This window comes from Schistocerca americana, chromosome 9 (assembly GCF_021461395.2).
Source record: "Schistocerca americana isolate TAMUIC-IGC-003095 chromosome 9, iqSchAmer2.1, whole genome shotgun sequence".
NCBI lineage: Eukaryota > Metazoa > Arthropoda > Insecta > Orthoptera > Acrididae > Schistocerca > Schistocerca americana.
In genome coordinates this window covers 136,214,174-136,241,368 of record NC_060127.1, presented here as the reverse complement: position 1 = coordinate 136,241,368, position 27,195 = coordinate 136,214,174, and the positions used below count along the sequence as shown (strand labels likewise).

Here is a 27,195-nt window from a genome sequence, read left to right as displayed (position 1 = left end):
CGCTCTCTGGCAACTGGTAAATCGAACCTATTTCTAACAGTCTCCGAATAGTATTGCGAACGGTAGTTAGAAAAGCGTTACTTTCAAAGTAAATTTCTTTTTACGCAAGATGAATTATGTTACGTGTGAGAAAGTGGGATGGATATCTAAATCACAGAGCGTTCGAAACTGAACAGTTTGAGGACCAGCCACTTACAAGAATTTCGAGCCGAGGCATTTGTCATAATTTTAAATTTACTGGCACATTTGTGTGATGTGTCTGAAGGTATAACACATGCAAAAAAAGATCAATATTACATGTGAAAGCTTAGCTTATGTTGTAGCGTGTTAATCTTAGAGACTAACATTATATGTGAAAGCTTAGCTTTTCTTGTAGATATACGGTATTGTGTATATTAATGTAAACCGTTAACTTTTCCTCTTGGGTGTTCCGGCTATGTAACCAGTGATCTTGCTATTGGCTGACTATAACACGTCTCTTATGCTCTGAATAGCTGCTGTCATCAGCTGACGAGATCTCGTGGCTTGAGATATGACTTGCTTACAAAAGGACATCGCAACCTCGGTTTCAACGCTCCGGAAACTAACCCGCTGTGTTTGGTGCAATTCGAATTTATACTTTCGTAATACGAAAATATACAACGTATATGTTGCTGCAAATCAAAGGTCTTTCCAAAACTTCTCTCATTTTTTTTTTTTTTTTTTTAAATTTTTTTATTAAAAGTCCCTCCAAAACTTCTTTGCCCCGTCTTTTCTTTTTTTTCCGGGAAGTTCTATGCGATTGCATAAAACGTTAACCATTCAAAGGATTGATAAGTTTTACAGTTCCGAGGGAAAGTCTACGGAAAACCTACTGTCACTTAGCACAGAAAAAGTGCATTTTCGCCCGGGAAAAAGCATATTATTTAAACGAGATATCCGGGAGAAATCCGGGAATTATCCGGGAATTTTTTTTCCTTGTCCCCGTATACACCCTGTGTTGACATCAGATGTATCCCCTTTTTATGCAGTGGTTTAACAATGGCATACTTCAGTCTATCTGGGAAAGTACCCTGCTTCAGAGAGCTGTTACATATGTGGCTAAGAATCCCACTTATTTCTTGGGAACAAGCTTTTATTATCCTGCTGTGTCCTCCCTACCAAAAAGTCCTCAGTCCAGTCACAAATTTCACTTTATACTCCACATGATTGTACGTTGTAGTCAAATGCTTTTCGGGAACCGAGAAGCACTGCATCTACCTGTTTGTATTGATCCAAAGGTTTCATGAGAGGAAAGTGTGAGTTGTGTTTCACGTGATAGATGTTATAGAAATCCATGCTGGTTGACATTGAGGAAGTCATTCTGTTCAAGATACATCATTACCTTTGAACTCAAATATGTTCTAAGATTCTACGACAAATCAGTGTCAACGGTATTGGACAGTGGTTTTGTGGATTACTTCTGCTACGCTTCTTGAAGAACTGGGCACGGTTTTTGTTCGAGGGGTCTACAGTAGAGTATAGTTATAAGAGAGGCCAACTCAGCCATAAATTCAGTGCAGAATCTGATACAGATTCCATCAGGCCCTCGAGATTTGTTTAGTTTTAATGATTTTGGCTGTTTCTCAATACCACTGACACTAATACTTATTTCATTCATCTTTTCAGTGGTATGAGGATTAAATTGGGACAATTCACCTGGCGTTACCTTTGTAGAGGAACTTTTGAAAATGGAGTTAATCATTTCAGCTTATGCTTTGCTATCCTCAATTTCAGTTTCTTTCGCTAGACACTAACTTTGTTCTGTGAATGATCACTTGACAATATTCTGCTATGGTAGTTATTGAAGGCGTCTATCATTGCTCTCTTGACAGCCACATGCATTTCATTCAGCATCTCTCTATATGTAGCTCAATGCTTTGTTTAACACCTGGTATGCAGTAATCTCTGTTTCTTTAAAAGTTTGTTTACGGTGCCTGACTGCCATGGAGTTTCCCTCGCTGTATGAACTGTTCTCTTGGGCACATATCTATCCAGTGCTTGGTAAACTATTCTTTTATACTTGAGCCAGAGTTCCTCTACATGCACCTGACCTGTGTTGGTAGTTTCAAGTTCCTCATTGAGATATGACACTCTTGATTTTTTATCTAGTTTAGTGAACATATATATCTTTGTTCGTTTGAGTTGTCTTTTGTACTTCAATAATCATTGTTGCCATGACAGCGTCATGGTCACTGGTTCCAGTTTTGATGTGGACATGCTAAAAGATATCAGATCTAATTGTTGCCAGTAGATCCAATATATTTCCATCATGAGTGGACTTCCTGACTACCTTTTCTTGGTAGTTTTCAGAGAAGGCTTTTAGTAGAGTTTCACAGGATGTCTTATCATGCCCACTACTAACAAAACTGTAATTTTCCCAATTAATTGTTGGATTATTAAAGTCTCCACCAATGATTACTGTATAATTTAGGAACTTATGTACGAGTAAAATGTGGTTTTCCCTAAAGCTTTTGGTTACATTAGGAGATGAGTCTGGTGGGTGATAGAAGGACCCAATTATCATTTTATGCCCACCCCTGATACTGAATCAATGGCTGCTGGAATAGCCTCTTCTTCATGTTAAATGAGGGCCCCAGGCACACACCGGGTGCACCTTGTGTCTTTCCTGTCCCTTGCTGCCATTTCTCTAAGAGGTACCCTCATTTGTTGTACGTTTGAACTGCCGATGATTAATAGACCCCTACCCTTTTGCGATTGCATTCTCCGGAGACTGGACAAAATGGTTTTCTCCAAAACAGGTGACCCGACTCCCAATTGCTCAGTTTCAGCAAAAGGCAGTACCTCAAACTTGTTGCTTAGGGGGATCAGTACAATAACAAGAGTCCTCTCTGGTCCACTTCCACCTTGTGCAGGACACCTAGATCTACCATTGACACGCCGCTCACAGTGTAATGGATGGGTAATGAAGATCCTGTATTTCCTGCAGAGGAGACCTGATCCACAGGAGAGGATAATACTTAAGGTACCTCTGGTACAGTTATCAAAGGTGGACAACATTTGGGAGCTCTTCCAACACACCAGTTCAACTGCCAGTCATTTGACAATAGTCAGGGCGATTTCCATCTGCTTACGAATGTCAACCAACTCATCGCGCGTTAGAGAACAGCAGTCACAGTGCAGCTGCATTTTGGCTGGTGCAATGTATTACAAGGCATTGAACAAATAACTCTTAATTAAGCTTGCTGATAATCTTTTAAGCTGATGAGCTAAAAAGTTGCTAATTCCGTATAAGAACTGAAGCAAGTACACAGAATGAGATTTCTATTAATGCATCACAAAAATCTATGGTAAAAATTACTAGTGCCCTAAAACGTTTTGATATTAATCGTAGTTATTAGCAAACTCGAAAACAGAGTTAATTTATGATAAATGCAGATAATATATAGATCTACTACTCTTTAAGGGAAATTAGATGTAATGTTATATACTAGATCAGCAGTCGAGGGTCAAATGACCACTTGGTAGAACCACTTACAGTGTTACTGTGTGACAGTCAATTGTACTGTTTTAAAGGAGTGACTAATATTTTGTCTGAGTTTGTGTGTAAATTAAAAACATAAAAGGATGTAGAAAAGTAATTTTAATCTGTTGCTATAAATTTGAACAGATCACCTACTGTTGCAACAGCAAATAAATTTATTGTTGTAACTTTGCACTAGTGCTCAAGAGAAAATTAAAACTTCAAAAACTGTGAACATCAAAGCTAAATTTTTTACTTCATTCCCATTATGTTAAATTCCTTCTCTTTTACTTTAAAAAAAGCTGTTTTTGAAGGTATTTGTGAATGCTATGAAGATCTGAGTCCTGTTCTAATGTGCAGGGTTTTTATAAATTAGTCATACAAAAATAACCTTTAACTGTGAAAATGATAAAAAAAACTTACAGAAATGTTTGAGACAGCAGTGAATGCAATATATCTTCAAGTTTTATTTACAAATTTTCAGTGTGGCTACTTTTTTTATAACACACAAATGTCTCATCTGTAATCAATATACTGCCATATCCTATGAGATACATAGCAAGTTTTGATGAAACAGTTGCACCAATTATTAACAGTTTGTCTTTAGGTGGTGGGTGCAATATTTTGTCCTGAATTGTCTCTGAACTGTAGTAGCAGATTTGGATTCGTGAAACCATAAACAACACTGTGCATGCTCTGCACTGTTATGTGTCACCGTGATGACTGTTGAAATAACTCATGTGTGCGTGCCATCTAATGGTAATTTCAGAAATGAAATGTGTCAGGCGGGAATAAAACTTGAAGATACACTGCATTCATCGTTATATCAAACCTTTCTATAAGTTACTTGTTGTTTTCACAATTCAGGATTACTTTTGTATAAGTAATTCATAAATACCCAGTATACTTGATATTCTGATTTCATTTGTAGTCTCATTTATTGTTTACATCTCTCAAGTGGTGGAAAAGTTAACGTTTTAAGGCTTTAAATACAGTTTATGAAAGAGCGGCATATGTACATTATTGTGGTTCATTTATTTTATAGATCTCATTCTCGGGAACGAGATCGCGGCAGGAGGGGACGTTCACCCTACGGCAGTGACCGACATTCCAGGTTTGTTCTTAGAGTTCTCAGAGTAGCTTTCTATTATCTTTTTTGTTTCCTTTAATGTCATTCATAATGAATACTACAGTAGGGAAGACAGCCATTACAAAAGTAGTAATATTGGAGATCAGGAGCTCTTACAGAGAAAATCATATGAATACCCTCACATATACACTATGTGATCAAAAGTAGCTGGAAACTCTAAAAAAATATACAGTTTTCATATTAGTTACATTGTGCTGCCATCTGCTGCCAGGTACTCCATATCAGCGACCTCAGTAGTCATTAAGACATCGTGAGAGAGCAGAATGGGGTGCTCTGTGGAACTCAAGGACTTTGATCGTGGTCAGGTGATTGGGCGTCACTTGCGTCACATGCCTGTATGCTACATGACATTTCCACACTCCGTAACACCCATAGATCCACTATGTCTGATGTGATAGTGAAATTGAAACGTGAAGGAACACGTACAGCACAAAAGCGTACCGGCCGACCTCGTCTGTTGACTGATAGAGACTGCAGACAGTTGAAGAGGGTTGTAATGTGTAATAGGCAGACGTCTATCCAGACCATCACACAGGAATTCCAAATTGCATCAGGATCCACTGTAAGTAATATGACAGTTAGGTGGGAGGTGAGAAAACTTGGATTTCATGACAAACTGCCTATTGGCTTCTGTATCGGGTTCTTTGGCCAATGTTCATCTAATGATTTTACTGACGTTTCGCCAGCACGAGTGGCTGGCATTGTCAAAGCTTCACCCTCCATTGCCGGTGGTGAACTGGAGCCGAGCTCGCGGCGGCAGGCTATATGCACCTGGCGCGCCAATGTCCGAGGGCTTCTCCTCGGTCATTTCCGGTGCAGTTCTCCTCTTGCTACCTGTGATGGTCGTTCGCTGCAGTATGGGAAGGCAGGATCTGTTTACCTTAAGGCTTTCCTCTTTCTTGTTGAAACTGTTAACGTGTTTTTGTATTTCTACAGCTTCTCTGAACAAGCACGTGTGATAGTGCCTCTCTACAGCCAGAACTTCCGTGTGGGCGAATTTTATTACGTGGTCGGTCTCATTGAGTGCGTGCTCTGCCACAGCCGATTTCTCCATCTGCCCCAACCTGCAATGTCGCTTATGTTCTTTGATCCTGGTGTTGATGGATCGTCCATTCATTCCGACATAAACTTTTCGGCGTGTGCATGGTATATGGTATATTCCCGACATTGCAAGTGGCTCCCTTTTCTCCTTTGTCGATCTAAGACACTCTTTGATCTTCCTTGTTGGTTTGAAAATCGTCTTTACGCCATGTTTGCGGAATATATGGTGGATTCTGGTCAATTACAAACTTATGTTGTCGGGCACTAATACCCCTTGCTTTATTTTCCCATATTAAGAAAACAGAATTACTGACAAACTTCAAAAATTCAAACTCCCATATGGGATTTCCCTCAAAATACATCTAATGAAAACAGTTGCCCAATAAGGGTGACTTAATGACACTTCAAGCTCAGATCCAGTTACATAACATGATAGAATCACTTACATAAAAAACTACAGCGGCAAGGCGCTGACACAATCAAAGGTTTTTGCGCGAATCACAAAGACATTCCATTAACTCTGAAACATAGAAACACTCGGCAGAACATTTGACTTGATATATGGGTAAGTGTGTAAAGGAACACATTACACTACTGACAAATTTGCAACTTTGACCTTAAGCATTTTACACATTGACAACTGTATTAATAGAGTGCAGGCTTTGAAAATGCCAACATAAAATAATATGTTTACAAGGAACACAGAGCACTAGTAAAACTTATGAGAAAACTTTCAAATAATGGCCACCATTTAACTAGGCCAACTGAACTCTTCCACACCATCTTAAAGTTTGACTATGAAAGTCTCACCATAGTAATAAAATTTAACTGCCTCTGAGTGTGTCGGTCAACAAAACACAATTACAACCACTTACTTCATATCACGTACACATTACGAAGGGAGCGGGTTCCACAGCTTCTCCGCTTCACTTAAAATTTTGTTCCCAGGTAAGTCGCACAATTTGTATCTCTAAGCTGCCCATATCGCCAAAACGCCCGACCAATTTCGCACCATCACAAATGACGGCCATCATGCTCGTTCGGCAGCCGTTGACACTCGTCTCCCAGCGAATCTCACGAGATCTCGAGGGTTACCCATCGAAGGCTAACAATCCAATTGTTTCGCCCACCAACCCGGAAGATAAAGACACGTGAAAAGCAATGATAGCTTAGCTCAACCACAATCGATCTCAATGATACATGAACAAAATAACACTGGTGCCAGCTCGCCGCAGCTCAGTCACCACAATCTTTCTAAACTAGTTCCTAAAAAAATTTAGTCATTGTCTTGTTAAGTTATTACTGAGAAAATGCAATTGTGACAGAGTAAGTTTAAGGAAACCTTGGGCAACGAACATCAAATTATTTTAATTTTGCTACTCAAAATTTGTTGCTTTTTCTTCCTCACTTTTCAGTGGCGACTTAAAACTCTCCTTCTATTGGTCACATAGGACTGATATATTACAGATCTATTCTAACAGTTTCGGCGACAAGAGTAGCAGTGCAAAACTGGATTGTGAACTTCACACTTCTCTTACTACAGTTGACTTAGTTGAAACGTTTAGCCGATCCCTTTTTAGCCGATCCCTTCTCTGGATATGTGGCTGTGTCAATATCCACAACTTCTTCTCCGAAGAAATAATGCTGGTTAGAGGAACTAAAAAATGCTCTCTCTCTCTCTCTCTCTCTCTCTCTCTCTCTCTCTCTCTCTCTCTCTCTCTCTCTCTCTCTCGAAATAAGCATACAAGTGGTGGGTTTAATAACCACCAGAAATTCAAAAACAGGTCTTGCTTCTAGCAAGTGTAACACGAAGATTAAGTCAGAGTCTCTAGACACATCATGTTTCAATTGCCTATAACAATTACAATTATTCAACGACCATGGAATATTACGTATTTACTCCTTGCACCCTCCTTACAGGTTCTATGGCACGAGCAGCCAACTCTTGTCGGCGTCGCTAGTCTGACGCAAATCCTGTCCTCCCACGACTAACGTCCATCCTACATACACATACATGTGTTGCGCAGTAAATAGGCTCTCTCTCACACTTATCTTTAAAACATCGCGTGTTTGAGGTGGCAGAAGGTCGAGTGGTTCCAGAATTTACATGGAAATTCTTGACTCGCTGCACTATGTGCTGCAGAGGAAATGCATTGTGGTTGGCACTGCATCTGATCTTTTAAGGAGAGTGAAGTTTCTCTCTCTTCCTTTCATTAATGCATTACTGCACTGTAACCATCCTCCCTCCCTACCATCAGCCAAGAAATACTTACCTTCCTGATCAAGTAATAAACACGGTTTGCCTCACTACCTCTTTTTGTGCAACATTTGGATAAATTGTATGTTCACCTAATGAAAAGCTGCCATCGGCCTAAAGACTGGTTTGAACACCACAATGACTTATTAAACTCATTCTTATTGGAGGTGGAGTGCCCTTGCTTTCTTTTGACCTATGAAATGATTTACATGTGCAGTTGTAGGAGGACCAACTGTTTAATGTGGACACTGAACTGTGTTGCAGCTCGGCATTTTATATTTATGAACATAGCAAGCCGTGAAAGAATTGATAAGTGACAGATGCTAGAATGAACGGGGTTCAAAGACCAGATCTCTGTATCCATAGTCCGGCATGTAATCAATGAGCCACCAAGAAACAAACGTCTTCCTCATGTTGAAATGTTTTACATTTAAGACGTATTTTGTTCTTTATATAAAAAGTTTTTTCAGTGGGCATTCCCAAAATATTACACTGAAAGGTTTTTTGAAACTCATTATTGAACTGTGTAATTGTAGTAGGAAAAGTTCTGATAGAATGTAAAGGAGCGTTGTGCGTCCAATATGCACTGTAGGTGTGTGTGTGTGTGTGTGTGTGTGTGTGTGCTATAACTAGAGAAATGATTTATTCCGAAAGCTAGCAAGTTTTCTTTCTTTTTTGCGTGTCTCTGTCGATGACTCAGTGCTTCTGCTTTGCTCGTGAATTATTTATTGTGCTCTTTTGAGTTTATCATTGAGGTGGTTGTGAAATTGAAAGTCAATAATTGAAAGTTATGTTGACCATATGGGTTCATGTTTAGCAGAATGGTAATCCTTTATTAGAACAACAGCTTTATATCCTGACAAAATGATTTTACATTAATATCTTGAGAATGTAATAACATTTGTTACATGCTCTCTAACAAAATTATAACTTCTTAGAATTATGACCTATTCTTAAGCAGTAATCACACTTTGTTACAGATATATCACTGTAAAATATATGTTAATTGCAATTGAGCATAACCTATCAAAGATGGTATCATTAAACATTGTCTTCATTGTTGTTCACCTCGGTCTCCCTTTTCAGATCGAGGCGAACTCACCGCAGCTCGAGCAGTGATCGATCTCCCCCACCGTCGGGCCGCCACCAGGTGGGCGGCTTCAGTGCGACTGATGGCTCTAAAAACAATGGTCAGCAACAACAGTTACCGCAAGGCCATCCTGTCATCAACAACCAGCCACCAGTAGCTAACAGTACTGCAGTGCCGGCCACAGCTGGTGGTTCACAGACGCCTCGCAGGTCGACTTCCCCCACTGTCGCCAAACCACCTCCGCCACCTATTCGTAGGTAAGTTGATGTGTAATAGACTCTTACAATGTGTTCTTTTCAGGACTTCCCTTATGCTTAAGGCTGCTTGTCCATTGGACACTATAAGAATCTGGGATTTTCCACTGTAAGCAGTTTCGCACAGCTGTCAGTTTGTGACCAGTATCTGTAGGCAGGTGATTGTAACATTACAGCGAGTGGATGCTGTGGGTATAGGTTACTTTTTTGACACTCCGTATCTGATGAAGTGTCTCGTGTAAATTGATAAAAGAAAATGGACGTAGTAGCTAAAGGAAATTGATGGGAGAAGCCTATCATCTTTGTGAGGATTTGGAGAGCAGCTTCCAGAAGTTCTTTGATTATTGCTGTATGCGTCTGCAGAAGATGCACTAAACTTTTTTCCAGAGTAGAAGCAGACATTGCAAAAATATCTAATTTAAGTGGAATGTTAACAAAGGTGCTTATTATTTTGTGGAATGAAGCATATGCTCTTAAAACGTACATGATGGCCATATCTTGATTCACAACTTGGGCCATCAGAAACAATATTTCAAACAATGGAAAATCCAGGATGTAATGTTAACAACATGAGAGAAGGAAAGTTGCTACTCACATATTGCGGAGATGCTGAGCCGCAATAGGCACAATAAAAAGATTCACACGATCATAGCTTTCGGCCATTAAAGCCTTTGTCAGCAGTAGACACACACACACACACACACACACACACACACACACACACACACACCAGTGCATGATGGGAGTGGCTACTGGGTGGGGGTAAGGAGGAGGCTGGGGCGGGGAGGGGGAGGGATAGTATGGTGGGAGTGGCAGACAGTGAAGTGTTGCAGTTTAGACGGAGGATAGGAGAGAAGGTGCGGAGGGGGAAGTGGGGTAATTAGCGGAAAGGAGAGAAATAAAAATAAAAGAAATTAAAAGACTGGGTGTGGCGGTGAAATGACGGCTGTGTAGTGCTGGAATGGAAACAGGGAGGGGGCTGGATGGGTGAGGACAGTGACTAACGAAGGTTAAAGCCAGGGGGTTTACGGGAACGTAGGATGTATTGCAGGGAAAGTTCCCACCTGCGCAATTCATAAAAGCTGGTGTCGGTGGGGTAGGATTATATGGCACAGGCTGTGAAGCAGTCATTGAGATGAGGGGTATCATCTTTGGCAGTGTGTTCAGCTACAAGGTGCTCCACTTGTTTTTTAGCCACAATTTGTCGTTGGCAGTTCATGCGGACAGAAAGCTTGTTGGTTGTCACGCCTGCATAGAATACAGCACAATGGTTGTAGTTTAGCTTTTAGATCACATGACTGGTTTCACAGGTAGCCCTGCCTCTGATGTGATAGGTAATGTTAGTGACCGGACTGGAGTAGATGGTGGTAGGAGAACGTATGGGCTAGGTCTTGCATCTGGGTCTATTACAGTGGTATGAGAGCAGGGGTTGTGTAAGGATGGACGAGTATATTGTGTAGGTTTGGTGGACGGTGGAATACCATGGTAGGAGGGGTGGGAAGGATAGTGGGTAGGACATTTCTCATTTCAGGGCACAACGAGAGGTAATCGAAACCCTGGCGGAGAATGTAATTCAGTTGCTCCAGTCCCGGATGGTACTGAGTTACGAGGGGAATGCTCCTCTGTGGCTGGACTGTGGGACTTTGGGAGGTGGTGGGAGACTGGAAAGATAAGGCATGGGAGATTTGTTTTTATACAAGGATGGGAGGGTAATTACGGTCAGTGAAGGCTTCAGGGTTAGTAGGTTGGATATGGACGGAGGTACTGATTTAGCCATCTCTGAGGCAGAGGTCAACATCTAGGAAGGTGGCTTGTTGGGTTGAGTACGACCAGGTGAAGCAAATGGGGGAGAAGTTGTTGAGGTTTTGGAGGAATGTGAATAAGGTGTCCTCACCTTCAATCCAGATAGCAAAGATGTCATCAATGAATCTGAACCAGGTGAGGGGTTTAGGATTCTGGGTTTTTAGGAAGGATTCTTCTAGATGTCCCACAAATAGGTTAGCATACGGTGGCGCCATGCGGGTGCCCATAGTCGTACCACGGGTTTGTTTGTAGGTAATGCCTTCAAAGGAGAAGTAATTATGGGTGAGGATATAGTTGGTCATGGAGGCTAGGAAGGAGGTTGTTGGTTTTGTAACGCTACGCTACTGCGCATGATACTTATTAAAGCCTGCACTATGGTAAGTTGACGGGCTTCACCTTATAAGGAAGGATTTTGGTATATATGTTGACGGCGTGTACCTGAATGGAGGCAAAATCAGACTTCCACCCACTCAGTAACAACAATGATACGTCAAGCAGGTCTGATGTGCAACTACACGTTAGGACGGACAAGAAACGACACAGCAGATGCTACCAAATTGTTAATAATATGGTCGCCAGCCTAATTAGGCATTAACTGAGTTTCTTCCCTGTACAAGTTGCTGTACTTTCATACAAAACAACACGTAATAACACTGCATAATATGGTAACTTAAAGAACCAGAAAATCTACTGAACTAATAATTTCACTTTCTGTACTAATATGGACGAGCCATAAATACACAACAATACACTATAATGTTTACTACAAACTTCGTACTGTCAATTGATCTGATTAAATTCGGGCATAGGTTACCCTAGCAATAGCACTTTCGAAACACACATACAATGTCAATTTTGAAAAGGGTAAAACACTGATAAATTTAGGTTTTATATTGACTTTAACTTTGCTGGTCAAATCAGTTCAGTTCTCTTCAGAATTCAAATGAATAGAAAAGAAAAAAGGGGGGGGGGGGAGACCCTGAAACTGTTATGTTTACTGTATTGAAAATATTGATTAAAGGATTCATTAAGCACTCAAGATTTCCAATAGGTGAGTTACTACTCTTTTTAGTTTATTTCCTGCTCATTTAATTACCATTTTATCTGCCTCAAATAATTAAACTTCATTACTAAACCAATTTCAATATTATCTTCCAACTTTGCCAGACCTATATATTCATTAACAACAAAGTTCTTTAAACATCATTCTAACATAGATAGGTCTGCAGGTAAGTATTATTAACATAAACTTTAAATCTTCATTTCGGGACACTCGGATTGCACAACATGTGGAAAGGATCCGGTCTAGGTTAGTGATGAGGATAATTAAATGATAGGACAGTTCTGGTAAAAGTTAAGTTGTTATTGAACAGTAAGGAACAAAAGTAACACTGGTCCACACGAATACAGTACTAAAAGATTCAACCTGTTCGTATCGATGCGGCGGTTGGCGGGAGGCGAGATGGCGAGGCGCAGAGCACACATACAATCACAGCTATGGCTCTTGATGTATCGGCACTTTACTTCTTCATAGCGTCGCAGTATTTTTCCATTTAGTGCCTATGTAATTTTGCCATGCTGTATAGTCGTCGGAAACGGCACATCCGAGGCTCGATGAAACTACGTCTTCCAGGAGAGCCTCCTCGATCCAGAACGTGTTACTTAGACCGATGCCCAACTCCGACTACTACTGCTGAGCCCGTTATGCCGTGCCGCGCCCGTGTGCATTTTCCCGCGCTCGCCTGCCATCCACCTTTTACCGCTCCCCTACAGACAGGGTATTCACCAAAGGTTTTGCATTCTACATATCCTAATACATTGCCTACGTATGGACCAGGCGCACAATTACAACTTTAACATCTTACAACAGTTTCAACATTTCTTACATTTCCATTTTGTTATAATATTGCTTGCAATTTGACATAAACATTAATATTCACATCGAAAATTGTGTACAGTTTCTTTAACATAATGACATGAAAAGAAAAAAGAAATGAAATCAGAACATTGCTTACACTAATTTATCGAAAATCAGAAGAAAAAATTATTATATGTACAGTTGTTGTTACAGTTTGGAATCCATAAGGTGTCTGGAAAGGTAGTGTTCGATAGCAGTAAGGCCGTGGGCATTAGGAATGTTAGTGTACAGGGAGGTGGCATCAATAGTGACAAGCAGGGCACTGTGTGGTAAAGGGAGAGGAACTGTGGAGAGACGGTTGAGGAAATGGTTGGTATCTTTTATCTAGGAGGATAGGTTCCGGGTAATAGGTTGAACGTGTTGGTCTACGAGAGCAGAGATTCTCTCAGTGGGGGCACAGTAACCGACCACAAATGGGGCGTCCTGGGTGGTTGGGTTTATGGACTTTAGGAAGCATGTAGAAGATGGGAGTGCGGGGACTGGTAGGGGTAAGTAGAGAGATGGACTCTGGGGAGAGGTTCTGGGATGGGCCTAAGGATTTGAATAGTCACTGGAGATCCTGCTGGATTGCTGGAATGGGATCACTGTGGCGTGGTTTGTAGGTGGAAGTATCTGACAGCTGACGGAGTCCTTCTGCCACGTAATCCTTGCGGTTGAAAACTACGGTGGTGGAGCCTTTGTTTTTGATCAATTTCATTATTAAGTACTGAAAGACCATTCTGCACTATTGACATACACACACTAAAAAAGCAACTACATACTTACCATTTATGATATCCATTTCCTCTGAAACTCTAACCTGTAGTTTTCATAGAATATCACAAGAGTGAGTGCAGATTGTCTTTCATATTCCACAAGAATGTTTTTGCGCATACTGTGCTATTTTTTGGTTTTGTGCATACTGTGCTGCTCTGTTTTTTTCTGATTTACAGAGATAATGAATCTGATTGTAGCAGTGTGTTGTGGCAGCTACCCTCCTGCATAATGAAAGTTAAATTTATTTACATGTTATTCAAAATTGCCTCTAATCCTGAGTGATACTGTTCTTCCAAAGTGTATGTTAGTTTTACAATTTTACTCAGGGGAACCACCACAATAAATGGCATAGATAATTAAGTTACCAGTTAAAAGCCATAAGAGAGGCCGTAGACTTTTTTTATCTGATGGTATCAGAAATTTTGCACCACTGACAAGACAATTGAATTAAAAATAACATTCCAAAAGAGTAAATGTTCAGCTTATGAGAAGGCCACTCAGCAATTGGAATCTTATATTTTTTAATATTTATTGTATGTGAAGTCCAGAACTGAAATATCAGTATTCCAAAGCAATTAGGTGCACCTCTTAATTCTTAGAAAAGCAGTTTCAAGTTTTCTGAGAAACTTTAATTAATTAAAATTGGGGCACTTTTCATTAAGGGCCGCATGGCTTATCTGATAGCTTTGGTGAATAGTACTTGGATAATCAGTATATCACTGGTTCGAATCTCACTATGCTCTTTTTTTTGCCATTTTATTTCAGTTTGAATGTCTACATCTTAAATATAAAATTCATCGAATATATGCGAATTAATTCTTATCTAATCATCATTTTTTTATGAAAAAGGCATGCCATCTTGTTTCTGATTACATATCATACGCAAAATTCAGATTTTTGTAACGAGTATAAATTCTTAAGTTCTGATGTTTTGCAAAGGACTATTAATAAATCTGTAACTTTTTTAATATTTAAACAATCTTTGTTAACACTCTTATAAAGTAATGATAATTAAAAATTTAAATTTTCAGTATGTGTGAATGTAATTAAAAATAACAGGACATTCTTTTCTTCATAAAAATGATCATCAAATATGTGTTAATTAGCATATATTTGCTGAATTTTATAGTTGAATGATGAAGGCATTCAAATTGAATGGTAGAGGTGGGAGGGAAGAACGTAGTGAGATTCGAACCAGCGATCCACTGATTATCCAGTTAACTATTAACCAACACTACTGAAGGAGCCACAATGCCAATCCTGCAAACTGCCTTAACTTAAGAGAGTTAAAGTTCCTCGAAAATTTTCAAAGTTGATGTTCCTGAGAATTTTTGTGACTTGCACTGAACTGCTTTGGGTGATTGATAACTGAGTTTGGAACTTTGTGTACCACAAATACTGAATATTACAAAAATTCTGTTGCTGGATAATCTACTTTTTAGCTTCACACAGCAGTTTAAGAACTGCACACTATGCAAATCTATTTAAAACAAATGAACACACTTTCATGTAAATCGAGTCCATAAAATAAACAATTGATCACTGAATTGAAAACATTCATTATTCACTTTGCCTTTTGTCATGTAACTGTAGGCAACTGTGGGTGGGGCTACAGTTGCCTGAGACTGCAGTCATATTCATGTGAGTTGTGTGTGTGTGTGGGGGGGGGGGGGGGTGTTCTATTTTTTGACAAAAGCCTTATGGGCTGACAATTTTATTTGTGGCAGTCTCTTTGTTGTGCCTATCTGTGACTCAGCATCTCCGCTACATGGTGAGTGGCAACTTTCCTTTTCATAATATTGCAACATTCCATCCTGGATTTTCCACTGTTTGAAATTTAGAAATTAAGTTACCATACTTTTTCATGTATGAGGTGTTCTTCCTCTTCTCACAATTTAGTTAAAAAACTTGATGTGCTCATGATGTATAATGAGTGTTCAGGATTTATTTGGTTTGCATATATGAGTATTGGTCATTGATTAAAAAACCATGGCGGGCTATTCTGTATTTAAACTTGTGAAACCATGGGCAATGTTGTGCAGTTTTAGCACTGACTATTAAATGCTAATAGTATAAAACTTGTTTGAGATCATGTTCCCAAATGGCGCATTAAAAATTTGTGTGTGTGTGTGTTTGTTATCTCCTCCCCCCCCCCCCCCCCCCCCCGCCCCCCTCCCCCCTCCTCTCTCTCTCTCTCTCTCTCTCTCTCTCTCTCTCTCTTTCTCTCTCTCTCATCAGCTGGTCACTTTATTTGCAGATGTTCACAGGAACCTGTACTCAGCAACAGCGTAAGATTCATATTGTCCCTTACATTTGTTAAATTAATTGATAGAAAGTCCGGGTTGGAATATCAACAATTACAAATCACTGTAAAGATGACATGCTGATTTGCAGATGGGTACAGCGAAAAGACTGTTTCACACATATCTTTCGGCCAAAACCTTCTTCAGGGGAAAAAAATGAAAAGAAAAAAGAAGTTGCACAAGCAGGCATACATGACAACTATCTCCAGCCACTTAGCTAAAATGGGTACCTGAGTTCCTGCTTGTATGAATGTGTGTGTTTCACATTTTAAATTGAAATTTTAAGGGGAATAAAGAAATGTGTGTAACTGGTGACTCCAAGCAACTAATCCCATTCTAGGCAGATCAGTCGCTAGTGACCCGCTGTTGCCTGTAGTTGCATGAATTAGTTGATTGTAGTGGACACTTTTCCACAGCATTGTTTGTCCTGGACTCCTAATCGCTTGTTCTCACAGTCCTGTGCAGTCAGTTGCAGTGGACAACCAGCCTAAATCTTTGATCTAGTGTAATGCCAGAAGGCCTCTACAAGAATCGATGTGATGGAAGTGAATGTTGCCGAGGCATTTGCAACACGATCTACAAGGGGCACTTGCAAAGCTTGTACCTTTGTGGGCAGGGGGGGGGGGGGGGGGGGGAGGAGGAGGGTTGAATAGAAGTCTCAACCTTTGTTTATTTATTAGGCATAATCTAAATAACATCCCTCCAAGTTTTCACTTTTTTCCCCATCACTGAGTACACCTGTCATAGAATTTCTCTGTTTGATTTTGGAAAAAAACTTTTCTACCACAACCATCAGCATATAATTACTGACGATATGTCCACACTACAATGTCTTCTGATTTCGAAAGAAGGAGAAATAATAATTGGGTGCCAGATCAGATTAATGATCCAGGTATGGTGAGATGATGTAGCATGGGCACGAACAAAAAGCCCTAGTTCCTTGAGCAGTATGAATGAATGCATTGTCGAACAGGAGTCGGACACCTTAAACTGTCCTCCTTTTCTTCACCTCTTCTGCTTGATTGCACGCTGCAGATTGGTCTCAAAGTTGTGGAAATATTGCACCATAATGGTGTGTCCCTTTCTTGTAGTCTATGTGGATGACTTCTTGTAATGGCTGTAAGTCGGATCCCATAACCTTCTCAGACTGTGCTTTCTGTGGTTGAGGGGAATCTATTCTTCCAACGTGTACTCTGTTGTGTCATAGTGGTGGACTTGACATGCAGCCATTGCATCAGATGGGTGGAAAATGCATACTGGTATTCTTTGTCTGTCCACATCATTAACATTTTCTCAACATGTCACGTAATGCTTCCTTTGGAAGAGTGTTAACCAGAGGGGGATCTGTATGCGGTTTGTTGTGCAGGATCTTGTACATTGATCCTATGCCAATAACAAGCTCTCGTATAATTGTTTGAGGGTACTGCTATCGGACAACTCGTAGCTTCTACGTTTCCAGTGATCCTCATTTCCTCTATCAGAGACAGTCTGCTGCTTCGTGGCATGTGTTCCAGATCTGTGTGATCATATTGAAACGACCCTGTTCACTTCTTTCAGTCTCATATCCTGGCTCATTTTCCCCATATTCTATCACCATTTCATCCTGTGCTGATTTCCCTTTCAAATGCAGACGTAGGATCACTGTACATGGGCTCATGTTTACTCACCACAGCAACCATCTTGCTTCTTTTTGGTCCAGCGACATAGCCAAGTGATGCAATTCTGAAAGAATTTCCAAGTACAACCAAAAAACTAACTGCATTTCCAGTGCGTATGCACACTTTCAAAACCTCATTCCCTTTGAGCAGTGATATAATGGTTAGGCACTTATGGCAACGAAGGCAGTTTGCCTTCCGTGCTGAGTAGCATCTCTCAGCCCTGGACGAGATATGCTTGACTGGAGTAAATTGGGGGAGGGGTGTTCGATGCAAATGCGTGCCTTCCTGTTGGCCCACATCTTCTCATTAGCACTCATTAAATGTGGATAAAAGACTAATCTTATTCTTGGTGATAGATGAAATAGATATGCTCAACTAGGATTGGACATTGATTTTTATCTTTCACATTACTTTCGCTCATTTTGGTGCAGAACGTGTCTTTACTTTGGGGACATAGTTGTTGTATCGAACTTTTGACCTTTTTGTTTTTTGTTTTAGTATTTTAGCAGAGTGGATTTTCAGATTTGGCAAATACAGCTATTTTTATGAAATATGTTGTTTATGTGCAGGTATTATGGAAGAAGAGGAAAGTCCTCTTCATCTGAATTGGAAGATTCTGAAACTGAAGAGAAGAAGGAACCATCTCCACCAAAAGTTGTGAAACCAGTGCCACCTCCCAAGTATGTTAACAGTAATATTCATTGTATCTGTTTATGAGATGTTCATAATTATGTGTAGCTAAGGTAATGCTTTAATTAAGATATTAAAAAATAATCACTAGTGAATCAGTACTGAGCAGAAGAATTTGCCAACTAGAGCTTCAACAATAAACTACCAAGGGTAGGTAATAGCATACAGTTGCAGTAATTTGTTTCTTGCTTACATTGTTTTGCTCACCCAGTCTTCAAAACTTAATATATATTTTAATTTTATCCTTTGTTTGCAGTGTTTCTTCTCTAACTGTGTTACTTTCGTAATAATAAAGAACAACCACCTTCAGCCACAAATCATGATTGTATTAAAATGCATGATACATTTCGAGCCCTGGGCGCTCATCTTCAGATGCTTTGACAGTCTACATCAACTTTCCATTTCGTTTCATTCTGGGCCTCGCAAGAGCACATTTTCATATTACAAAAATGCCACATTATGAAATAAAAGTTTATAAAACTATGGTAACTATGATAAATCGTAAAGTAACGTACTGTTCCTAGTAGTAGGAGTATGTTTCTGGAGAATGTTTATGTACAAATACACACTTTCTGTTACATGGCTCATGTGCAGAAATATTTTGAAACAGCACGTTTTTGAACACATTTCAAAACACGTCAAAGAATTTTGACTGTGAAGATGTTGCATTTGTACAAATACAAAGATGTTACTTACAAGGTGATACTTTATTATTTACATAGATGTCCTTGTTAATACAAATGTTTGTGAATGTGATAAATTTGCCGGTGTTTTATGAAATGGTTTCATTATTAAGTACTCGATCTGTGGGAAAAATAAATTTCAAAATTACTGAAAAAAGCATGACTGCTAAACTCTTTTCGTTCAACAAGTTTTTGAAGCTTTTTCTTTATGTAACATTATTTCTAATTGGTCTAGCAGATCAAGCATTTTACCTTTGTTTTCTGCATGGTGTACAGTTAAGCTGTTTTGGTGTCACTTAGTCTGTGTCTGTTAAGGTACATGTGGTTAGCTATTGCAGACTTAACAAAGTGGTTAAGGGGCGTTGGAACACACTATCCCGACAATGTCAAATTTAATGACTTGGCTTCCCTGTATTTCAGGAACCACTGTAGCCATTGACATGAAACTTTTACAGGACATTAAACGGTATGTCCGGAGTCTACTTAACTGCAATAATTGCATTTCAGCCACTGCTTACGGGTGTGGTGGGTGGAGGGCGTGTGGTAGTGGTGGTAGGCAGAGAGAAGGGTTGGGGAGAAGAGGAGTTGGGGATGGGTGGTTAGTTAGAATTTCCAGTTTATGGGCAAGGAATGTATGAGGAAGCTGTGGCAGGTGTACAGGCTAGGAATATAATACATGGTTGTCAGTGGCAGTGGAAAGCAGCACACACACTGGAGGTGACACAGGGAAGACAAACTGTTGGTTGGAGTATGTGGCGGCTGTGGATTACCAGAGATTTAGACCAGGACAATTATGGAAACAAAGAATGTGTACTGAGGACAGCTCACATCTGCATAGTTTAGAGAAGCTGGTGGTGTAAGGGAGGATATGCATGATCTGGTTTGTGAAGCTGCCATTTTCTCATATGAATAAAACAGAGAACATTCACCAGAGAGGATTCTCAGAGCAAAAGAACATTCTGTGAGAAAGTTTTCAATTTTATATGCATGAAAATATTTGAAGCCTATTCTCTGACAATGGAGTTCACACTACCTTCCTTCTTGAGAAGATTCTCAGTACATGTCATCTACCGTGTCTGACGCCGAACACGTAACATCTTACATCTCATTCAGATTGCTCAAACCATCAAATTATTTAGTATACAGATGTAGAACTGGTATCAACATGTTCTGGATGAGTTGCACTATGTTTTTGTTTTAGTTTTGTAATGACAACGGTATACAGACAGTTCACATAAATGCATTTTCTGACGATGTTACCAAGTTTTTGACACGCGGGAAATTCTTTGTTATTGAAGTTAGGTGTGCGCAATATGAGAGTGAAATCTTAAGGATACATCACATTCTCACTTTCTCCAGACCAGAACTCTGTCAGAGCTTTTTTTTTTAACACGGAAAAATTTCGGTTAAATATAATGTGTAATGGTCTACTCACGCATCAAGTACTTAAGTGGTTGCCTGTGCAGTTCTATTAGGAGAAACAGATTGCTAAGGTTGTAATAAATCAGTTAATACATTTTTTGGTCCACCTATTTATTTCTAATGTAACAAAATGTAAGATTTATGATATGAGAAAATATGATGATGGGCATCTGAAAATGTCAGTTACACTGTTGTCTGGAGTATACCTAAGTGTTCTCCTACACCAGACTGAAAACCTGAATCTTCTAAATAGTGCAAACATGTTTTCATTTATGCCTCGTTTGAATCATATCCCTCTCTTCTTTCGTGATTTTCAGGAAGGGAGTTCCCCAGCTTAATCATGTTTTTATTGTTAAGCCAGTCTAAACTTCTGTAGTTTCTCTCTTCAGTATTTTTTCTGGCTGACGCGTATCTTGTTTTGCCTTCTGAGCAACACAACTGTGCTATTTTTACTGAGAAAAAAAAAATCTGTAAAACTTAACACCAATAGAACTTGTTCAGCTAAAAGTTTGCTACAGAGCTCAGTTCAGAAAATGGAGACTGGTCTCCATTTGTGAGAAACTTCCCTGGAGTTATTTGTACAAAATTGGATAATTTAGTTGCAAAATTGGATAATTTTGTTGCATTGAGCTACTTCCCCCACTCTTTTTTTCTCAAGCTTTGAACATTCTCACGTGAAATACAGTATATTCTCCCACTCACTCCATTCATGCGAATCTGAGAATGTTCTCCGAAATTCTGAGAATAAAGTACATCCTCCATTTTATTTGTTGACCCATTGAAATTGAGCATATTTGCTCAGCTGCATGTCGTGTCACTGGGTGGTCAACTTTGTTCTTGACAACAATTTGTTGGTGGCTATTAATCCTGACGGACAGCTGGTCGGTGGCCGTGCCGACATATAAAACTGTGCAGTGTTTCCGGCAGATTTGGTATATGACATTGTTGCTTTCACTGGTGGCCTGGCCTCCTGTCTCTCCTAAAGTGGTGTTCTGTTCTCCACCCAACCTGTGTAACAGCCTAGTCTATCCCAATGCCACTCCCCGTCCCATGTTACAGATATCATATTGCTGTGGAAGACCACAGTACACGACCTGCCCAATCCACCACCCAGCATTTCCTCCTCCAGTTTCATCACAGATCTGTTCCACTCCAGAAGCCTGGCCACATGTGAAAGCAGCCATTTCATATACCAGCTCTGCTGCAATCATTGCACAGCTTTTTATGTCAACGTGACTGCCGACCAGCTGTCTAACAGGATTAATGGCCACTATCAAACTGTTGCCGAGAACAGAATTGACCAGCTGGTGCCACAACATGCAGCAGAGCACAGCGTGCACAATTTCAGTGGCCGGGCTACCTGGATCCTTCCCTCCACCACAGGCTTCTCTGAACTATGCAGATGGGAGTAGTCCCTGCAACACGTTCTTTGCTCCCACAATCGCCCAGGCCTTAATCTCTTTTAACCCACTGTCTCGACACCCTCCTTCCAACAGTGTCCCGTCCTTCCATCCTGTCACCACCACCTAAAATTCGTGTCACTGTGTTACCTTCAGTGTGCACCACGTCCCACTGGCTCCTTACACATCACATCAGATGCCTATCCTGTTCATTTGCCACACCTCCCTCCAATATTCCTGACTGGAAAACTGGCTGCCTCCTTCATCCCCCAAACTGTCCATCTTCAACCCTCCTCTGCCTCCCTCCCACCCTGTCCCAAATACCCGTCTCTCTCTCCCTGCACCCATCCAATCTGACACAACTCCCACCTTACCCGACTCCACCTGCAGAAATGCGGCACTGGCAATGGCATGTGCGTGCGTGCGTGCTTGCTCTAGTTTGAAAAACAATTGCTCCAAAAACTACCTGGTTTTATTTCTTTTTGTGTGTGCCTTTGGTGACTCAAAGCTTGTGCTTTCCAGTAAGTACCAGAACTTTGCTACGTTATAATTACTGTTTTGCTGTGTGGGTGATTGCATCAATAATCTAATGCATCTCAATGCTGTTCGGTATTTGATTCCTCCACTTTAGCTTTTACTTTGGCTTTTTAAAGTAATGTGTGGCTTCTGAAATCGAGAACACTAAATATTATTTGTATTTCGTTTGTTCCAGGATAATGAATACAGGGTTTGGTAATTCTGGTGCCGGAACCAAAGTCAGTAAGAATCACTATATATTTTTTTAAACTATTGTTTTTAGACTGTTAAATTTGTCCTTTAGTTGCAACGTGCTCTTCTGCCGACATGTGTGCTATAAGAGCACAGTATTAATGTTTTACAATTAATTACTGGAAATAGTTAGTATTTTGGATCTTTGGGAATGCAGTGCTTGATGGTGATCAGTGGTAGACGTGTTCAAACTGAATGAAATTATCATAAATTTAATCTGTTCTTGTTGCATGCAATTTAATGTAATTTTGATGTACTCTAGTTGAAGTGTATTACCTTTGCATCCATTTGCACACCTAATTTTTCTCTTTGAGTTCAAATTTGGATCTGTTTGACACATTTGTAGAAACCGTGTAGTAAGGAGCAGCAATTAACAAATGATTTGTGGCTCTGTGAGCTAAATGTTAACATCAAGTTGTTTAGCATATACATTTTAGTGATTTATTGCAGATAATAGCAGTGCAAGTAGTAGTAGTAGGAAAATTTTAATGGCTTGGCACCTCTTTCTCTTATAAAATCAACATTGTCTTTTTGAGTTAGGATTGGTTTCTAAACATCTTGAGACATTCATATCAACTACTATTTCTTTATATTATTTTGCGTGTAATAAATGAAACCGTCTTTCACTGTTGTGTGAATTTTCTTGTGCATTGTATTAAGTGGGCATGCCTCCTAGAAGCTGTATTAACAGTCTAGAAGTCAGATTGTGTGATCTATCCTATTGTAATATTCTGTGTAGTTTGACCCATTGCACAAAGTCAGGTGGGGGAGATACTGAAATTAGCACATTGTTGCTACAAGAAAGTTGTCGCTTATTACAACAAAAACCTTCCTAAACGATAGATTATGCAAAAAGTAGACTGAAAGAAAATATAATCCAAACAGTAAAATATTTTTTAGCTAGTTCTCAGGCTATTGGTGACTTCTTCACAAGAATTCGTCTTCCCATTATATTTACTTCTAAAATGACAACCTTTCACCATAGTGACAGAAATTGTCCATTGAAATATTACTGTCTCATACAGGACTCGTGAATCTGTAAAAAAATATTGATAATGGTGATACATTATTGTCTTGTAATACAGTTTGCTTTCAAATGAAGTCATTCATGTTACGGGTTGCAGAAATTTGCTTGGGAGCAATGTTACCTTTATTTAGTGCTCTCAGTTAGGATGAAGGCCACACGAATTTATGAGAGTAGTTGTGCATGCTAGTAAATGGCAACATTGAACATACGCAATGATAGATCCTATTTCCTAGTGTCATTGTAGACTCACATGCAGTATATTTATGTAGGGAGAAATGGAACTGCCCCGATGTTGGTCATCAAATGTCACAAGGAAATGATCCGAAGATAAAGCTAGCAGGCCATATGCAGGAGTTTGTGTATGTACAATTGTTGTTTGTATCTGACCACTCCCAAGATGTGGAGGGCTTCAGTGAACAGACCACAGGTACAAGAGTGCGAGATTGACACCAGACGTACTAGATCTCATTTCGGTTGAACTGATGGTGTCTGGTGTCTGTGCCTTACTGACAGCTGTACCGTACTCTCAGGTTAGCATGACCTCCCAATATCTCTTGATATATTGAGGACTTCTGCCACAGTGTGCCAGTTTCACTCTTCACCTGGGGAATGGGATGCTGGTCATTAGCAGACCAGTTTGTAATTCACTCTTTCTTTAGCATCAGAAGTGTTCAGAACTAAAAAGTTATGTCAAATATGTGAATGAGAGATACTCTGTGAAAAAGTACAAACTGGAATGAAGGATTTCTAAGTATGTTTTGTGCTGTACTTAAGTTCACTAGTTTTGACATAACAGTGCTACACAGATTTTTAATGCTGTGACTGTGGGTTGTGGCTCTCATTACTAGCTCGGTCAGTGAGAGCATTGCCTGCAGAGGGATAGGTGATGAATTCGAGTCCCAGTCCAGTGCACAGTTTTAATCTCCCAGAAGTTTCAAAACAGGGCACACTGCTGCAGAGCGAAAGATTCATTCTTCATTCAAAAACTGATTGAGAGATTCTTGTTGGAAATTACCAAGAGAGACAGGAAAACAAACAAACAAATCGGAGTCATCTTAAATTCACAAATGAACTTTAGTAGTTGGTCACATGCATATTTAATTTAATGATTTAAGGAGAGTGGGATGGAGTGCAGTTTCACCAGCATCGCCAAATGTGGGGAGGACAGGGGTGAGTTGGCAACGAATTTTATTGCGAGTATGCATCCCACATACCTTGCTTTTTATGAACATTTATCACATTGAAATTGCAGTTCCGCTGAATGTGAATTAATCAGAACTGAACTAACTTTAGGGATGGGCGAATACTCTGCAAACATGTGTATTTCTGTAGGAGACAAATTAATTCTGACTTAAATATGTAATGTTTTTTATTTTCAGTGTTGACAGCAGGTGCTGAAGTACACTGTTCATATTTCTCCTGATTCAGCTCTGAGGAGCCAAGATAATAACATACTTTCATTATTTTGTTTCTATAATGCTGTATGAATAATAAATTGTAGTGATTGGGAAGAGATGAAAATCACAACTGTCACTGTTGAGAAACAGTGACCTAAGAGTCTGCAGTTTACAATTGTTTCATGGAGAAAATATGAAATTAATTTTAAGTTAATGGTTATTCATAATGCAGAGGCCATAAAGAACTGTACAGCCCAAAGGCAGTTTGATGTTAAAGAAGTGAGTGTTCGTTGGTGGTGTCAGATGAAGAATAAATTTCACAGCACCCTTTCTGCACACCAGATTTTCAGGGGACGAAATCTGGGAATGTTTCACGAATTGGTGCAGCAGGTTATTCAGTAAGTGTGAGAGAATAACAACTGAGGCGTCCCGACTACTCGAGAAATTTTCCAAATGAAGCTGCTGAAGATAAGGAGATTTCCCAACCTTTTGCGTTGTGGAATTCAAAGCGAATATGAGCTGATGTTTGACGATTATGAAGAGTGTGGGGTTTATGTTGTGATGCAGAACAGCACTAGTTCAGCCACTTGCCATGGCTTTTGATGAAAAACTACTTGCGTATCTGCATCATATAACCTATCAAAGAAAATATGACGACTGTTTACGACAGACAATGTTGACTTCTTTAAACAGACTTTAAGGTACCTTATATCAATGAAACAGTGTGTAAATTTGAATAACCGGAATATATTAAAAGTAGAGATTTGTCAAGGAGTCTTTAAACGGGGGGGAGGGGGGGGGGGGAGGAGGAAGTTGTCATCTGATACTTGTGGTCATTTTGTTGGAATGTGTGTAGAAGACTAATACGTGGAAACATCTGGAGTAAACCATTATCCAGCAGTGAACGTCAGGAATGCCGGTGAAAGATTCACCAGTAATTTGATAATTTACTAGAGAATTAACTCAATATTAAGTTGCACCTACTAATCGAAACTGTGGTTTCTTAGTATTAAAAAAAAATTACCATAAGTAGACAATGAAATTTTTATACTAACTCACTTGTTAGTCAGAAGAACTATACTCAGTGTTCTGCCTCACATCATTTACACTTTTGATGCTGCAAACAACAGCAAGATGGTGTACATTTAGATGCGTGGGTATTTGAAGTGTGAATGGAAAGTGATTGCCACTGGATTCTTTAGTAATTGATTTGTAAAGTATTGAGCCTCAGATGATGCAGAATTGAAATAACTTCCACAATTACCTGATGTTTTTTGTAAATCGCAAAACTCAAAGATTAAAGAACTATGTATATTATGTTCTTATAGTTAGATAAGACTGTCATTCCTCCCATTGCCAAATTATTTCAGAAAACATGCCGGAAAATTGCATAGTGTTACTTGCAGGTATGTGTCTTAAGATACAGTAAACAGTAAAAATTTGTGAATCACTGTTTGTGCAAATGCTGATTACCAACTTCAGCAAACTGGTGGAGAAGCAGACCATTATGTACTGTTCCTCATGGTCAAAAGATATGTCCATAAAATATTCTGCTCTTATTTCTAAATGTTAAGCATGCTCTGCATTGTCATCTTTTACAAGGTCATTATTAATCACATTCCTACTTCACGAGGCTCATCAGCTTTTTTTCCTACCTATTGCACTTGTTGTCAATTTGGTGTCAATATCCTTCTTACGTCATTCCAGTCATCATCTGGGTCTTCCTTTTCTTCACATCATGTTATTTTCTAGAGAATTCTGTATTAGGTAGTCTACAAAGGGTAGTCATCATGTTTTAACTATCCCCTCAAAAAAGTGAAATTAAGTAATTAATTTGTTGTTTGTTTGCAGCGATATGTTAGTAATCCTGTCTCCTGTAGTAGCATGCTGTTCTAATGTGACATCAGGATTTTAATGTCCACCAGAAGTGCCGACATACTGGCAAACAAACAAAAAATTAACTAGGCCTATGTAATTTAATGTTTTTGAGGTGCTAATTAAAACATTATGGCCAAGCCAAATTGGTCGTTTTTCCTTTCCTTGTGTGATGATGTTATGGTGTTGTACAACTCCTGT

At 39.6% G+C, this 27,195-nt stretch overlaps 1 protein-coding gene across 4 annotated transcripts in view; it reads left to right on the top strand.

The window, feature by feature from the left end:
- Positions 1-27,195, top strand: part of LOC124551326 (CLK4-associating serine/arginine rich protein) — a 169,486-nt gene that overhangs the window by 77,365 nt on the left and 64,926 nt on the right. For all 4 annotated transcript variants that reach the window (XM_047126339.1, XM_047126340.1, XM_047126338.1 and 1 more), the window contains exons 10-13: positions 4,548-4,616; positions 9,037-9,297; positions 18,302-18,412; positions 22,640-22,682. In XM_047126339.1, coding sequence (XP_046982295.1) covers positions 4,548-4,616; positions 9,037-9,297; positions 18,302-18,412; positions 22,640-22,682 — 484 coding nt within the window. The remainder of the gene's footprint in view (positions 1-4,547; positions 4,617-9,036; positions 9,298-18,301; positions 18,413-22,639; positions 22,683-27,195) is intronic.